At 39.9% G+C, this 16,297-nt stretch overlaps 1 protein-coding gene across 1 annotated transcript in view; it reads right to left on the bottom strand.

The window, feature by feature from the left end:
- The window catches only part of lrrk1 (leucine-rich repeat kinase 1), a 67,848-nt gene that overhangs the window by 30,758 nt on the left and 20,793 nt on the right, over positions 1-16,297 (bottom strand). The window contains exons 6-14 of the mRNA XM_054618135.1: positions 13,525-13,661; positions 10,721-10,947; positions 10,200-10,327; positions 8,831-8,994; positions 6,416-6,553; positions 4,090-4,202; positions 3,498-3,574; positions 2,318-2,447; positions 492-604 (exon numbers count right to left, since the gene is read on the bottom strand). Of these exons, the coding sequence (XP_054474110.1) occupies positions 492-604; positions 2,318-2,447; positions 3,498-3,574; positions 4,090-4,202; positions 6,416-6,553; positions 8,831-8,994; positions 10,200-10,327; positions 10,721-10,947; positions 13,525-13,661 (1,227 nt within the window). The remainder of the gene's footprint in view (positions 1-491; positions 605-2,317; positions 2,448-3,497; positions 3,575-4,089; positions 4,203-6,415; positions 6,554-8,830; positions 8,995-10,199; positions 10,328-10,720; positions 10,948-13,524; positions 13,662-16,297) is intronic.

The raw sequence follows: 16,297 nt of genomic DNA, 5'->3' as shown, positions 1-16,297 counted from the left end.
ACAGAAGTTTCATTTTGAAATACGAGTAAGCAACTTAAATGTGTCCATTCTATACTACTTTATATGTCTATGGTACATTATAGAGAAACACGTTTCTTTTTCCTCTCCTTTACATTGATCTGGCTGGTGTAATTACCATGGTGACTTTTAGCGTTAAGAAGTTGGAGACTGTAAACTGTAGTTTTTGATTAAAGGAAAGGATCACACTTTTTCCAAGTCTAAATTAAAACAATAGTCAGGTGCCCACATGGAATTAAAACAGGATTTGCTTGATGTAATCATTCCTCCTGTTCATACTGGCACACTTGCAAAATGGGCTTCCAAAGTAAATGAAGGGAGAAAAACATCCATTGTCCTCCTTCTTTGCAAATAAATGTATTAAAACTTTATCTGCAGCTAATATGTAGCTTCAGCAGTCCTTTAAGCATTCTATTGTGTTTGGGTTTTTTAAAAGTCAGTTGAGGGAGTCTTTAAAGACAGTTAGACCGTACCTTCTTTTCTTACATCCTGGGGGACATTAGTAATGTTGAGGTCTTCAATGTCCAGCTGCCACAGGTTGGAGAGCTGACTGAGCTCTGCTGGAAGCTCCCGGATTCCAGGATTACTGTTCCCAGAGCAGGTGAGACACCAACGATGCACATGTTAAAACAGCTGCAAACTGGACTGACCTCATACAAAGCTGCGGTTCCCAGGGGCCCAACCCGGTTGGTCGTTTCGCCGCTAGGGATTTTACTTTACAGGGCCCCCTAACAATTTTTTGATGCTATTTTACATACAATTATGCATTTTAATGTGACTTTTGGCCACATAATATTTATATTAAGTGTTCTTCAGTGTAAAAAAAAAACAACAACAACAACAACCATTATTTAGTCAATGCAATGCGTGATTTTGAATAGCTGTGGCTCACAAGAGTGTCCTGAAAAGTGATGATGTGATTCTTTTTTAAATTGAGTTTTGATTGACGCTTTATCCATCCATTTCAATACTCTATATGGGAATACAGACGTATTGTAGGATAGACTTACAAAAGTGCTGAAAATTAGCAGCACATAGATAAAGATGATTATTTTGTTCGTTTCAAGATTAAATGAAGGTTAAAAAAAAAAAGGTCCAAATTGAATCTCAGGTCCTCACAAAAGATGTGTAGTTTGGAAGCTTAGAGAGGAAGCTTAATAGTGTGTTCACGCCAAGCACAAAGCTAATTTTTTTCAATGCAAAGAAGTAAAAGACGCAAATAAGTGGAATTTGGGCCATTTGCGTTTTCGTGGAGGTTAAAACATTTCAAAGTCAAGCTACATTTTAGTGTGACGCTGTGTTGCAAAATCATCCTGTCGTCACAGACTTCTTCACGTTGTTGAATCAGATAAGTAGGATACAACTAAACTAGCTGTCTGTTGACGGCCACAGCTCTGTGATATTACCTCATGTTTGATGTCTGTTAGGCTGTCTATTCTATCAACAAAAACGTTGCTGCCATATTTGTCCCTAGAGGACGTTATTTGAGTGTTGATGCAACAGATACAATGTCAGCATAGCCCACCCAATAGGGGGGAAAAGAAAAAGCATTTATAGAGTTTATTGCTTGTCATCTTGCAAACAGAGCTGACAAAACAGGAATTCAGACTTGCATCTTGACTTTCATCAGTTTTTTTTTTGTTGCAATTTAATCACAGCAAAATCTGTTAATTAATGGCTACACACTGCTATGGTATACCAGCAGTGAATACAGCCTCCTGATGATGTCATGAATCCAGACACAAAGGCGTTTGGATTTCTGACATGTCTGGGACTTCTATAACATGTACAAAAACATAACACAACAGTGGTTATTTCAGCCGTGGTTGACGAAACGTATGTACATGTGAGCAAATGAACACAAATGAATCACGTGGTTAAAACACGTCGAGTAACTTGAGGTGAACATTTGCTTTGCGTTCGGTGTGAACACGGCTTTAGGCTACCTGATCTTACGGGGACAGCTCTGTGAGCGTCTGCAGAATGTTGGCAAACATGGCCGCCCGCTGTCTTCTAAAGGGAACCTTGGCAAGTGTATGAAGGCATTTTTTCTAGCACCCAGAAACTGTTGTGTTTTACTTTCTTTTTTTTTTTTTTTATCTTGATCAATGAAAGAGACGTGTGCGATTCTGACTTCTGCACTTCACCTCTCAGACATCAGTTGTCAATAAAAGAGATGGAAAAACACACCGATCTGGGGGAATATAACGCAACACCAACATCATCATGAAATGACTAGAGTAGAGGACTGAGAGGGACAGTGTGTCGGTGATGTTTGTGGACGGGCAGACGGACTCACTTGGAGAGGTAGAGCTCAGTGAGGCTGTGCAGACCACACACTGAATGGGGAACACACTCCAGCTGGTTGTCATTCAAGAAAAGCACTTCCAGAGAATCGCGGAGAATCATGGGAAACTCTATGGGACACACTGCCAAGACAGAGCCATGCAGAGGGTCACGGCCAGATACAGTTATTAGAATGTAACTAGTGCTAGAGAGTCATGGACTTGTGCCACACGCTTCCAGAGAAAATAAACAAGTAAGCAGTATGTTCCACAGAAGTGGATTCTTGGCAGTTCCTCTGAAAACAGCATGTAAACCACTATTACAAATAAGACACACTGTTACACAATAATGATGTATCGAACGCTGCAGCCTGTCATGTCTGCTCTGCTCTAGTGTCTTAAGTACACTTTGCTTTTGCTTATATGTGCATTGGTTTTGTTTATGCGTTGCTGTCTGTTTGTCTATGCATTTTAAATTCTATTTTTATTTGAAATGTTGTCATTTCTGGCTGGGGACAGCAGATGAAAACTAGCCTCTCTGGCTAACTCTGGCTCACTTACAGTTTGACTGTTGATTGGTGTGCATTGTCCCTGAAAAGAAAATTAAAAATAAATAAAAATAAAAATCAAACTGCATTGTTTCTGTTACATCGGAGGATTTACCCATCCTGGATATACAGGACATTAATAAGCCCCATCAGGATTTGTTTAGTGAACTCTGCCATACTAGAATTATTCTGTCTGTATATATAATATTTCTTATTTACTTATTTAAAATGCTTGTTTGTTTTTTTTCTACTATGTACCTTGTTTGCACCATATCTATGCTGCTGTAATCCTGTAAATGTCCCCGCTGAGGGACTAATAAAGGATTATCTTATTTTATCTTAATACTCATATGCCACTCAAATGATCTTTTAAGCAATGTAAGGGACTTACTTTGCCCTAAATTAAGCTTGTGAGGTAGGTCTTCCTCCCAACAAGCTCCATATATCAGAGGGTTAGTTGGAGGTATGGGGCAGAGATGGGGAAGTTAGAAAAGGTTTGTTTGTTGGTCAACTTAAAGAAGGGACTGAACAATGGCAGAAACCCTGTGTTAGTGTGACCCTACAGGCCCGGCACCATCTAGTCCACAGTATTAGAAGGTTCACATAATTAAAATGAATTATTTCAATGTATGTAAAGCAGATCTACCTGGGTCTGGATCCGGGTCCCTCCTGCTCCATGTAGTCAAGAAGGCCAGCCTCCTGGATTTAGGCCCCTCCTCTGTTCTTAAAGACACAATTTGTAATAAAGGATAACAATGAATGGAACACTCCTCATCAACAAACACTAGCCTGTACTGCACAGGCTGTAGCCTAATATGGTATAGAAATATATATAAAAAAGAACAAAAGTAGTAATCAAGAGAGAGAAGAACTCTTCTTTGAGCCCAGCATGATACAGTAAATTATATTCAGTACTAACATCATTATTCTGTTTGTCATCCACCAAAAAATCTAAAATGAATCTATGAGTTTTTAGCTAAGTGTGCCTTGAGTTACCAACAAATGTCCAAAGCTGAACCTACTTAGGATTTTATACTAGACTCAGATTTGATCAAATGTTATTAAGGCCCAACCCTGGTTTTCCCTTTAAATATCACAAACTCTATGAAAAGCTGGCTGACTGATAGACATTCAAGAAACAGCAGAATGTTTCTTCACACATGACACTTATTAAACTCTGGAGAATGGCCGAGTTGTTCTGTAACAGCTGGCAGTGTGTATCTACAGTGTGGACCTACTTGCCCAGCTGGTTCCTGGAAAGATCGAGGGTCCTGAGTTGAGAGCACTTCCACTTACTGGGGGCTGGGAGTGTTGCGATGTGATTCCCACACAATTTCAACAAGACTAGGGCCTGATGGGAGGATGAGGAGGGTGAGATATTGTAAAGCACACATTCACATTTTCCTTTCTAGGAATACACAGACAGCTGGCTGCTGGATGTAATGAGAACATCTGATCCAAAGTTCTCATTGTGGTTACTGTGGTTTGCTGCTTCAAATTCATTCATACACTCACCAGTCATTCAAATCAGGCATTGTCTAAAGCTAAACAGAGATCTGTAATAAAGAGCAGCCAAGTCTGTCAGAAAACACACAGAAACTATGACGCAGAGGTTGTTATAGTGTTCTAAAGCAGCAGCAGCAGCAGCTCCCATGACAAGTTTCTCTAAAAAAAGACATCTTGTTACATCACAGATTTAAAAAAAAGTACTTTTGTACCTAAAACTGTTCCACATTGGGTTGTAGAACACAGTGGTCAAGATTCCAAAGAAAGTAAGACTTAGGTTTTAGAATACTAATCTAATAAAATGCATCAATATCTTATCACTTACTGTAATAAAGTTTATACTGGACTGTTTATACTGGACTACATGCTTGTCCACTAAAGCCGACCGCTGACGACCAAAAGGACGGCTTAAAAATCCTTCAATTGGGCCAAATGCAACAACATTTGTGTAAACGGATGGATGATTGAAACAAAAGAAGGCCTTCACCCACGAGACCCGTGTTCCCATCCTGCGTGAAACCAAAAGCAAACATTGACTATTTTGATTTAAGTCTGTAACTTTAATAACGTAACAAACACGTATTTTAGAACAAATCACGAGGATTTACTAGACCTGAGCAGGTGTTTTTGTTGCGTAAACATAACATACAGTCATTTAGCAGACGCTTTTATCCAAAGCGACTACTGTCCATTCACCCATTCACACACTGATGACAGGCTACCATCAAGGTGCCACCATCAGACTCTAACTAACATTCATGCAACATCCAGTCCACACCGTTGTATAAGAAGTCTATGAGAAAAACTGACTCGCCACAGCCGCCCCTACTTCTTCTCTTTGATTTATTCCCTCAGTAAACATTGTAAACATGAGTTTATGGTCTCAATCTCTAGTTTCAAGTCTTCTTCAATACAGCATGATGTTCATTTAGTAAATGATGCTCCATTTAGAGTCAAACAGACCATAAAGCAGGGGATGTTTTAGGGCGGGGCTACACAGTTATTGACAGGTCTCTAACACAATGTTGTCTGTATTTTCATTTTACAACTTTAACCCTTTTAGTGTGTTTTCACTTCATGGAAGATAAGTGTATTATTTCGCCTAAACATGTCTTCTGGTTGCAAAAAAAAAAAAACCCATGATGGCAACAACATTAACCTACGTCCACTTCTAATAAATAGTCTGTGATTCAGTCTGTGATTCAAAAGGAAGAAAGTTACCACTGAAACATAATTGAGAATCCAGTCAGGCTGTATGGCAACGTCATTTTGTAGGAGACAGGATTGAAATCTCAAATAAAGAAGATAAATCATTGTTCGATGGTGAAAATGCTTTCCGGGACATCGACTTTCATAAAGTCTGTGTGTCAGAATTGAAAACTTTTTAACAGCATAATAGAAATTGGCAGCCATGACAATGTACATCATATAATAATTGTATTACGTTTGGTTGTATTTATGTTATCATTTGGTGCTAATAACATTTCAATTCCAAATGATTTAGATTAAAGCAGTATACTTCTTAAATCAAACCAATGTTTTTCAGCTGTGAAGAAAGTCAGACCGTCACTTTCAGACCTGTCACACATGTATTACTGACCCATGTACGTCAGCAACACATTTCATTCATATGCAGGAAAAAATGTTGAATGTGACAAACTCTCTGAAATCATTCGTATATGCAATCTCATAGCAATCTGTGTCTTGCATGAGGCCAATTTTTGTTCTATTACAGTTGGCTTAGCGTCGCTCTGTTTTTGAAAAGTGCTAAATAAATGAACACAATCGTTATTATTATGTTTATTATGATTATATTACTACTCTGCTGCATCTAAGCTGCAGAACAAGAATGTAAGTCAATGACTCAGACATGATCCAACGACACAGTAGCAGTGCCATCTGCAGGCTACTTAGCAGATCAAAACTCCTGTGTCTGACTACTTTGATTTTTATATTAATGCATTTATTTTATATTTAATCCATAGAATTATTGCCATAAGCACTCCAGCTGTTGGAACATACAGGTGCACAGAAAAATATCCAGATGATGGTTCATACCTCCAGTTCAAAAATATATGAAGGCAGCTCCTTCAGGCTGTTGTCAGAGAAGTCCACCTCCTGCAGCTGAGTCCTCCAGAAGATGGAGATGGTGTTTGGAAGTCTCTCGATCACATTGGAGGAAGCTTTGCATTGTTTCTGTAGCGGAGGAGAAAGAAGAATATCCATGTGAGTGTTATTGTGTTATAGGCCATCAGTTGGGACTGAACCAGCTGATATTAATTTGCACTGACAAGGGGCAGGATTGCTTTCTAATTACTGATAGATTTCAGCTGGTGTCTTGGCTTTCCATGCCTTTTTGCACCTCCCTTTCTTCATGTGTCATTCCATTTTATTATACATAACTTAATTTCTGAACTTCTTTGTTTGGTTTTCTTTGTATGTATGGATTACTTGGGTTGTTACCGACATCTGGTGAAAATTTCATCTCAATAGCACCTTTAGAAATATATTTACTGAGAAAAATGGTGACGTGTTCAATACTTATTTTACCCGCTGTTTATATATATATATATATATATATATATATATATATATATACCATTTAAATTCACCGACAGATTACTTTGCTATTTTAAATGTTCTTCTAGTAACCCCCCTAAAAATCAATCATCAACAATGTGATGAAGGTGTTACCTTACGGTTTGGAATATTTGTGTAAATACCTTTATAAATATCAATATTAAGATAATGCAGTGAGATGTTCTGCCTATTCTCTTGCCTAAAATTCTATCCTAACTTTAAAGTATTCTGTCTGCTGTTATTATCTCGAACCGGGGGATCATGTGCTTGGTTGCATGTGTGCGTCAGTGAGTGTGCACCTCTGTGTCTGTCCACAGCTAACCTCGCATACTGCATTCATTGCAGTTTGAATTAAGTGCCTCTTACAACTCCTCACAGCCCATTTGTGTCTGGACGAGAGGTCAGCCAATTGTTGGTTGTATTCATTCATTTAAATCACACAATTCATTCAAAAAACGCCACCATTAGTCGTTGCAGACACACCTGGCGGGGATCTGCACTACTGAGGCCGTCTGTTTCTTTAAAATAAAGCCACACCAACAACAACAACGATAGACACTCACACGTCACATACAATTATGGAGAGCAGTAATGCCCCCCCCCCCCCAACTGTTTCCTGACAGGGTGTGTGTGTGTAGATTCCACTGTAAACACTATCAATCATTCAATTACAGGGTATCACCATGAGATGGCCCTTCCTTTACAAAAACACATAAAACCAACTGAAGTACACTGGTGAATTTTTGTTACGACAGCATATTTTTGACAACATAAACCCTGATTTTTCATTTGAACCTCTAAGTTCAATAAAAAAAAAATGTCTGACAGTATGTCAAATATATTGTGTATCAGTTTGTTCTAGCTTGAAGAGTGATGTCAGGCTTCATGATGTTGTATGAGTGAAATATTCAAACCAAGTACCGTATTTTCCGCACTATAAGGCGCACTTAAAAGCCTTTCATTTTCTCAAAAAACGACAGTGCGCCTTATAATCCGGAGCGCTTTATATATGGATTAATTCTGGTTGTGCTTACTGACCTCGAAGCGATTTTGTGTGGTACACGGCGCTCTGTCAAAATGTTTCAGTACGACTTTGGTAAACTACAAAGCCGCACCGCAGCAGCATCACGGCTACCGTAGTCAGGAGCGTCAGGAGTAATACATACTGTGCTTCACCATAATATTACAGTGTGTGTGTATAAGGACCCAACATGGCTCCTGTCAAGAGACACGCTTACGACGCGGACTTCAAACTCAAGGCTGTCAGTCACGCAGTAGAACATGGGAATAGAGCAGCTGCGAGAGAATTCAACATTAATGAATCAATGGTAGGAAGTGGAGGAAGTTTGACTGACTGACTGTTTTGTTTCGCTTAATGCGCCTTATAGTCCGGTGCGCCTTATATATGAAAAAAGATCGAAAATAGACCATTCATTGACAGTGCGCCTTATAATCCAGTGCGCCCTATAGTGCGGAAAATACGGTACTCCATCTTGTTACGGCTACACCATTCCATTGAATGGAAATAATGGTGATGTCTTAACTCCTTAAAGCGGTCTGGGTTTGGGGGGGGGGGGGGTCTTATTTCAGCCAAAGTCTAGATGGCTGCATCTGTATCTAAACCTCTGAAACAGCTTTTACACACTGATGACTGATGAGTGAGTGTAACCATCAAAACACCCATAATAAGCCAAATGCATCAATGGGCTCTCTATGGAAGGCAAATATAGTTTACTATTAAACAATTATATTCAAATAATACAGTAATACCCACAATATCAGCGACTGATTGTCATTTTTTTTTTTTTTTTTTTTTTTTGATTAAAAGAAAACTCAAAATATCAGCAGATATATCAACACAGGAGGGCGATCACTAGCAGTGTAGCTCCTTACCAGTGGACAAGCCCAGGGGTCAGGGAAGCTGCTCAGTGTGTTCCTGCACACGTTGAGGAGGCTCAGGGATTTCAAACAGTGCATGACGGCCGTGGGCAGACTGGTGAGACAGTTATCAGACACATCCAGCTCCTCCAGCTTACGAAGGCCGATCCAGTTAGTAGCTGACGGAAGGGAAATAAAGAGCACAGCCAAAGTCTAAACCAGACCTGCACTAATGACAAATCAACAGCCAGAGGGGCCTTCCAGCTGGCGTTAGTGTCAATTAGTTTGAATCGATTTTTAATTAGTAACACTTAACACACTTAATATAATGCTTACTAGATGGCAACCTCCATTTTTCTGACATAAGCGTATAAATGGCTGTAATAACGACAATTAACAATGACAATATCCACGCTGTTAATAGATGAGTAGTGCTAAACAATGAGTTCCTCTCCAACGTCTTGTCTCTGTAATGTGATTGTAAACTTAATAAACTAAGGTTATGGACTGTTGCTTGGACAAAACATTTGAGGACATCACCTTAGACCCTGGGAAACTGTGAGGGACATTTTTCATCATTCTCTGATATTCCAGACAACCGATGATAAAAGATAACCGTTGGTTGTCTGACGTATTTAAAGTCATGTTTTTTCATTAGTCCATTTATCTAATAACTTACAAGTGGCCTCGTTCATCAATACAACTGGAATCACTGCCTCACAGTTGGATGTGCTTGCCAAAAAGTCATGTTGCAGTTTACATCCATGTCTGTCCAAAAAACGAACCAACTAGTGAGCCTTAGAATATTAAGAGTCAGGCTGAATTCAAGGTTCAGACCTGCAGGTTTATTTAAAAAGACCTTCCAGTAGGGGTTCAGGATGAGTTGAAGTGCACTAGAGCATCACATCCGAAACAGCTTTGATGCTCATGTCAAGCGGTTTCCTTACTCATTAGCCGATTTTCATTTACATATTTGTTTGCATATTTTGCTCAAGGTGTTATTTTGCATTTGTAGAAGATGAGTTGATGTGCTGAATGGGATGTGCAAACGCCTTTACTGATCACCTACTGGCAGATTACAGACATGCGCAGCCTACTGGGGGCCAACTTCAGACCAAACTGCTACGTAGCAGAGATTCTTCGCTGGAAACCAGTTGATGGCAACTGCTTACTTCACATTTCTTAAAAGCGACGTTTCAGAAGTTTGCCTCTCGCGACAATCGAATGGAAACACGTTTAACAGCTCTTGAGCCAGCTCTTTCAAAATAACATTGACATGCAATTAACAATTACGTTAATACAATATATTCTTTAAAACTATATGAACATGTTCTTTCTTCCTACATACAAACAACAGTTGTATAAAAGTTTAGTGGGAACATACTGGAGGGGATGTCAAACAGGACTCTGAGCTGGTTCTTTGCAGCAGAAAGTCTCTGGATGTTGGTCAGGTGGAGAAGTCCGGGTGGCAGACTGGTGAGCTGGTTCTGAGAGAGATTGATCTGCTGCAAACTGAAGCAAAGGAGAGAGGGAGGCTGAGAGGGAGACAGCTGACGGCTTCCACATTCAGGACCGAGCCATTTAATCAGCATTTCCCCTTCACCCATAAATGATGAGGAAATACTTAAAAACACTGACATTTTGAGAAATAGGCTTGTTTTGCACTAAAGCCAAAGTTAGAGTAGATCAATACAAGTTTAATGTCTGTGTGTCCGGTAACATATTTCCCTTGTCCAGCCTAGATTAGCTCAAAGACCGGAAGCAGGGGAAAAGTTATTTATTTTTTTATTAATTTATGACATTATCTGTATTTAAAACGATTAGAAACAGATAATGAGACATTGTGGTTTTAGGCACACTTCGCATATGCATTGGAGCCATTCCAATAAATATTGTCACGTGTACCTTGAGCAGATGACCTCCTGGGAGTTGTCAGCAGCTGGAAGCTCTTTGAACAGGTTGTTAGAAAGGTCTAGAGTCTGCAGGTGGATGAGACCCCAAGGCACCACGGAGGGCAGGGCAGCCAGGCTGTTGGACGACAGATCCAGGTGGGTGATCCGTGAGGAGACGTCCATGAACCAGTCCAGCTCCAACCAGGGCAGCTGCAGACCTCTCCAGCACACAGTGACAGCCTGGACACACGGGCGACATGGTAGCATGAGGAGAACTGAGAACCACGGATTTGGGACATCTGACATTTTAATTGAATATATTAACAACTTAACTATAATACATTGTGATGCTTCATTTAATAGAATGCGTCAACATTTGCCATTACACCCAGAATTGCACCACATATGCTGACACTAGGGAGTATATGTAATAATAATAATAATAATAATAATAATATTTTTATTTGGTGGCGCCTTTCATGGCACTCAAGGTCACCTTACCACATATTAAATCAGTGGTAAAGCACAATAAACATCAGATTAATAAAAACATTGCGATAATAAAACAACAGTAGCACATCTGTACATTCAGCACCAGAGCATAGCTGGGAGATAAGTAAATATATATATATATATATATATATAATATATAAAAAATATAAAAACATATATATACACACGTATAAATAAACACATATACGAAAGAAAGAATGAGAAAAGCTGCAGCTGGAGTAGTTAAAGGGAATATGCTAGTTTGAAAAGATGGGTTTTAAGAGCAGATTTGAATTCTGTAGTGGAGTGTAGTATACGGATGTGAGGGGAAAGTGAGTTCCAGAGTTTGGGTGCAGCTGAGGAGAAGGCCCTGACACCCACTGTGCTGATGTTAACGGTCGGTGGAACCAGTAGACCTGCAGAAGGGGTGTAGGTCTGGAGGAGGTCTGTGAGCTAAGTCGTGAAGAGCTTTGAATGTTAATAATACGAGTTTAAAGTTAATCTCGCGATAGATCAGCGCGAGGCCACCTCCCCCTGCCCATAGAACGTGGTTTACACATATATAGAAAACCAGGAGGAGCAGCTGCATTTAGGTGTAAAAAAAAAAATCTTCACAATATGCAAGGAAGAATGCAGAGGATCATGAGAAACTTGTTGCATCATTCCCAAGAAGACTCATGGCTGTACTAGCTCAAAAGGGTGCTTCTACTCAATACTGAGCAAAGGGTCTGAATACTTATGACCATGTGATATTTCAGTTTTTCTTTTTTTTTATAACTTAAATATGAACGTTTTCAGTCACTACAAATCAAGAAAATAGGTATATTTGTTTGTAGCACAAAGCTTCCAAGCCATTGTTGATAGTCATCTGGCTAGCTGACACCACACAGTGCAGCTATCAGCAGGGATATGTCTAACCAGGTAGTGTGTTTCCCCCAAACCATCAACCAGCAGAACAAGTTCTTCTTTTTAATTGTATCTCATACTGTTGCACTGTGTTTACTGTTACCAATCTATCAGTACTACCCTGAGCCTTCCTCGTAGCACTTATTGCATTCGTATCAGTTGGCTGCACTTATTGAATTCGTATTTGTTTACTGCACTTATCCTATTCGTATTAGTTTGTAGCGCTTATTGTTTTCGTAGTAATCTGCCTCTGCACTATACTTTTGCTCTGGTTTATGCTTTAAGATGCTTGTTTAAGAAAGGAGATGCACTTATGACTTCTGGTGACTAGTAGTTCTCTTGAATACCTATGTTGAATACACTTCCTGTAAGTCGCTTTGGATAAAAGCGTCTGCTAAATGACTGTAATGTAATGTAATGTAGCCAAATTCCTTGCATGTGTTACGTAGTTGGCAATAAACAGTTTCTGATTCTGATTCGAATATTATCAGGTTCATGTTCATCTGTGCAGGAGTGTCTTAGAATCCTCAAGTCTGTCATTTCATCTGGCCTTTTCATCCAAAGTCACCCGTCTGCACCCCTATCAGCTGACACACATAAACTCTTAACACACTTCAGACTCAAACTTTTGTCATGCATTTAAGTTAAAATAAACTCAACTAAAATGTTCTACTCCTCACATGGGCACAGATGTCACAAAAGACTCTTAAGAGTATATTGGTCTCAATCTCTAGTTTCAAGTCTTTTTCAATACAGCATGATGTTCATTTAGGAAATGATGCTCCATTTAGAGTCAAACAGACCATAAAGCAGGGGATGCTTTTGGGCGGGGCTACCGTGTGATTGGCAGGTGTCTACCACCACAGCGTTGACCATGTCTTTTGTCTTACAACCTAAATCCTTTTAACAGTGTGTTTTCACTTCAGGAAAGTTAATTGTAATATTTGTAAGCGTAAAAAAAAAAAATGTCTTATTCAGCGTCCGGTTGTACGTAGCTCCACTCTCTCGTGTGACTTCTGTTTGTTAAAAAAAACAAGATGGTGACGGCCAAAATGCTTCGGAACAAACCAGTGGGTAACACCACTTCTTAGATACGGTCTATGCTCTAAACACACTTCAAATCTAAACTTCTGTGATGTTTGAAATGAAAGTTAATGGCACAAAAGAACTACTCATTAGCAGTCTTTCTTGTGCATTCATTTGTTCTTCACACACTCTGAGAGAGTCACTCCAACTACTAGAATAGCAATGTAAGTAATGCATGTATATTATGGGCTCTGCTGCCAGAAGTGTTGCATTTTTGTTTTGCAACACACACCTCTATTGTTAATTATAAAGATAGGATCTGCTCTGACAGCCTTACATGCAGCGGTTCAGAAACACATTACTATTAACCCCTTTGGTTTCCAGAACACAGACCTCCTCTCCTTCTGCGTTGGAGGTTTCCTGTAGTTTGAGTCTGAGGAGGTGTTTGCTGAAGGCCGGATGGTCCATCAGGGTGTATGAGGAGAATCCTGCTCCGTTCTGCAGCAGGAAGTGAGCTACATCCTCATTACCTGCAACACAAAACACATGTTCACACACACACACACACACACACACACACACACACACACACACACACACACACAGCGCCAGAGGTGGACAGTTTTCACCTAGTGGATGTCACCAGTACTGCTAGAGCACTTCTGCAAATACATTGTCATGTTTCTTATACACATGTTTGCTTTCACTTGCAGTTGTCCAAGCATTTAATGATCTCATTGTCCCAAGATGTGCATTGATGGGACCATGTGTATATAGCTTACTGTGTCTGTGTGCAACATAAATCATTATAGCAGGTTCATACAAGTCCAAAGTCATGAAGAAAAAGAAGAAAAACATCAACATAAATACATGTTTGAATGTTAAAAAAAGAGCCTTTAATGCTTTCTGATTTGTTTGGTCATCAAAGTGATGTCTCATCTCAAACTGGTCAGATTTGTATTCATCTGGTGTGTTGTATTAAAGGCACATTAAAAGGGGGTTTCTCAGGTGGTGGTTTGTAAAGACAACATTCAAAGTTGGCCCCTCCTCCTCAGCAGGTGAAGGCCAACCCCTCAAAGACCTTTGTGTGTGTGTGTGTGTGTGTGTGTGTGTGTGTGTGTGTGTGTGTGTGTGTGTGTGTGTGTGTGTGTGTGTGTGTGTGTGTGTGTGGCGTTTTGATTGCTTTCGTTTGTGTTTTTTCAGGGCTATGCCTGCTATATTGGTGTATTGCTTCCTCTTGGATATGTGCTTACGATCTGACACGCGGTTGCCATGTTTTTATAAAGGTAAAGAAAAGGCAGAGGGCAGGGTTTCTGTAGATAGAGACACTGCACACTTCCCACACTAAAAAGTAGTGTAAGACTTTAGTTTGTACAGCCTCAACATGGAAAATTAAACTCCAACTTACTAACACGTCTTTTGATAGCAGCTAAAAGGATAATGGGACTGTAGAACTGGGTAAACTACAGAACGCCAACTGTCACAACATCCAGATAGTTGATGATTCAGGCTGGAGGTGTCGGACCATGGCAGCTCTCCTGCCCTACTCTACTACTACTACTACTTTGTACTTTACTACTACTACTACTACTACTACTACTACTACTACTACTACTACTACTACTACTACTACTACTACTACTACTACTACTACTACTACTTTTTAGGAGAAAGTTCACTTTTGTATGGAATCAGAACAGTGGGACATTCACACCCATTCATGCGCCGCTGTCACAGCCTCGGGGGCAATTTGGGAATAAGTGTCAAGCCAAGCTGTAGCCTCTTGTTTTCCTCGTGTGCTTGTTACCCATAATGCTAGTGTGTTCCCTGTGCTCCAGCACTCCTTTCTGCCTGCCTGCCTGCCAACAATCTCTCTTTACCAGCACAGTCAACCGTTGCAGCAGCAGCGATTGTGACACACGGCTCATGGAGGTACCCAGTGCCTGATTTCTGCAATTTTTGCCTCAAAAAATGTTCTTAAATTCAAAAGTACAATCAAGAATAAATGTACATTAATCTGCTTGTTTTTTTGGCTTTATTTAGTATGCAAGCACCGTACATTTCCCATTTTCTGCAGACAGGAGCTGATCAGACATCATTCAGTAGACAATGGGATAAATGTAAACTGATACAGGCTGAAAACACTGACTCCATGGCAACATCATACCTACTGTTTGATTCCCCAAAGCCACTAAATAATGGGAACCTTAGTTCCAAACGTATAGCAGCATTATCTGGGGTGTTATGGCGCCTAGAAGCCGAGGGGTTACAGCGTATGCCACATTTCTGCTACGTCCCGGGTCTGATTCCAGCCTTGGGACCTTTGTTACATGGCTCTCCCTTCTCTCGCTCCCCATTTCCAGTATCTGCCTCCACGCTTAAGTAAAACAAATGATCTTATAAAATAATAATAATAATAATAATAATAAGAGTGTCAAAATCCATTAAATGTTCCATTTTTCATGTTGCAATGTCAATATCAATGATCAGCTGATCCCAAACTAAAATATCAAGACAACCATCGGGGCAGAAGTCAATCTGCACAGCGTCTACCCAGCATCAGTCTGGAACTGCTGTATGCTGAATGTTGATTAAGACCTTTATTGTTAATTAAAAAAATGTAGGTGTTACCACAAAACACCTGCCATTTTGGTTCAAGTAGGGGCAGCATCTTAAGGTGCAAAAGGGTGGTGATGGTGATTATAGATCGGATGGTGTGGTGATTAATAAACAGATTCAGATCAGCCAATCACATGACTGGTCTCATTGCTCTAACAGCAGAGCCAATCACAATAAAGCACGGCTCAACGAATGGAAACACACCTAAAAAATACAAATTTTGACGTTTTTATGGAACCGCATCATCGGCTTCTACTGTCTCTCATATCATAAATGGTCACTGCTTTAGAGAAAGTTGGAAAGGAGAAAATGACAGAGAACCACAGCTGTAGTTAGCTACTAAGATGTTAGGAAGACAGCAAAGAGCCACATTAGCTGGATGGAACGGCACACATCAAGTAAGTATTTCTCAGAATTTCCAGTACATGAATGCAGGACTTGGACTACTTCTTGAAGGCCCTGTAGAAATAACGTTGTGTTTATTTGAAGATTTAGCATCAGTGAAACAGCAAATCCAAAATGTGGTCTCCATGGTCCCACGGTTTGC

Source organism: Anoplopoma fimbria, chromosome 2, assembly GCF_027596085.1.
Source record: "Anoplopoma fimbria isolate UVic2021 breed Golden Eagle Sablefish chromosome 2, Afim_UVic_2022, whole genome shotgun sequence".
NCBI lineage: Eukaryota > Metazoa > Chordata > Actinopteri > Perciformes > Anoplopomatidae > Anoplopoma > Anoplopoma fimbria.
Note: the sequence above shows the minus strand (reverse complement) of the source record. Positions and strands in the feature narration are given on the sequence as shown.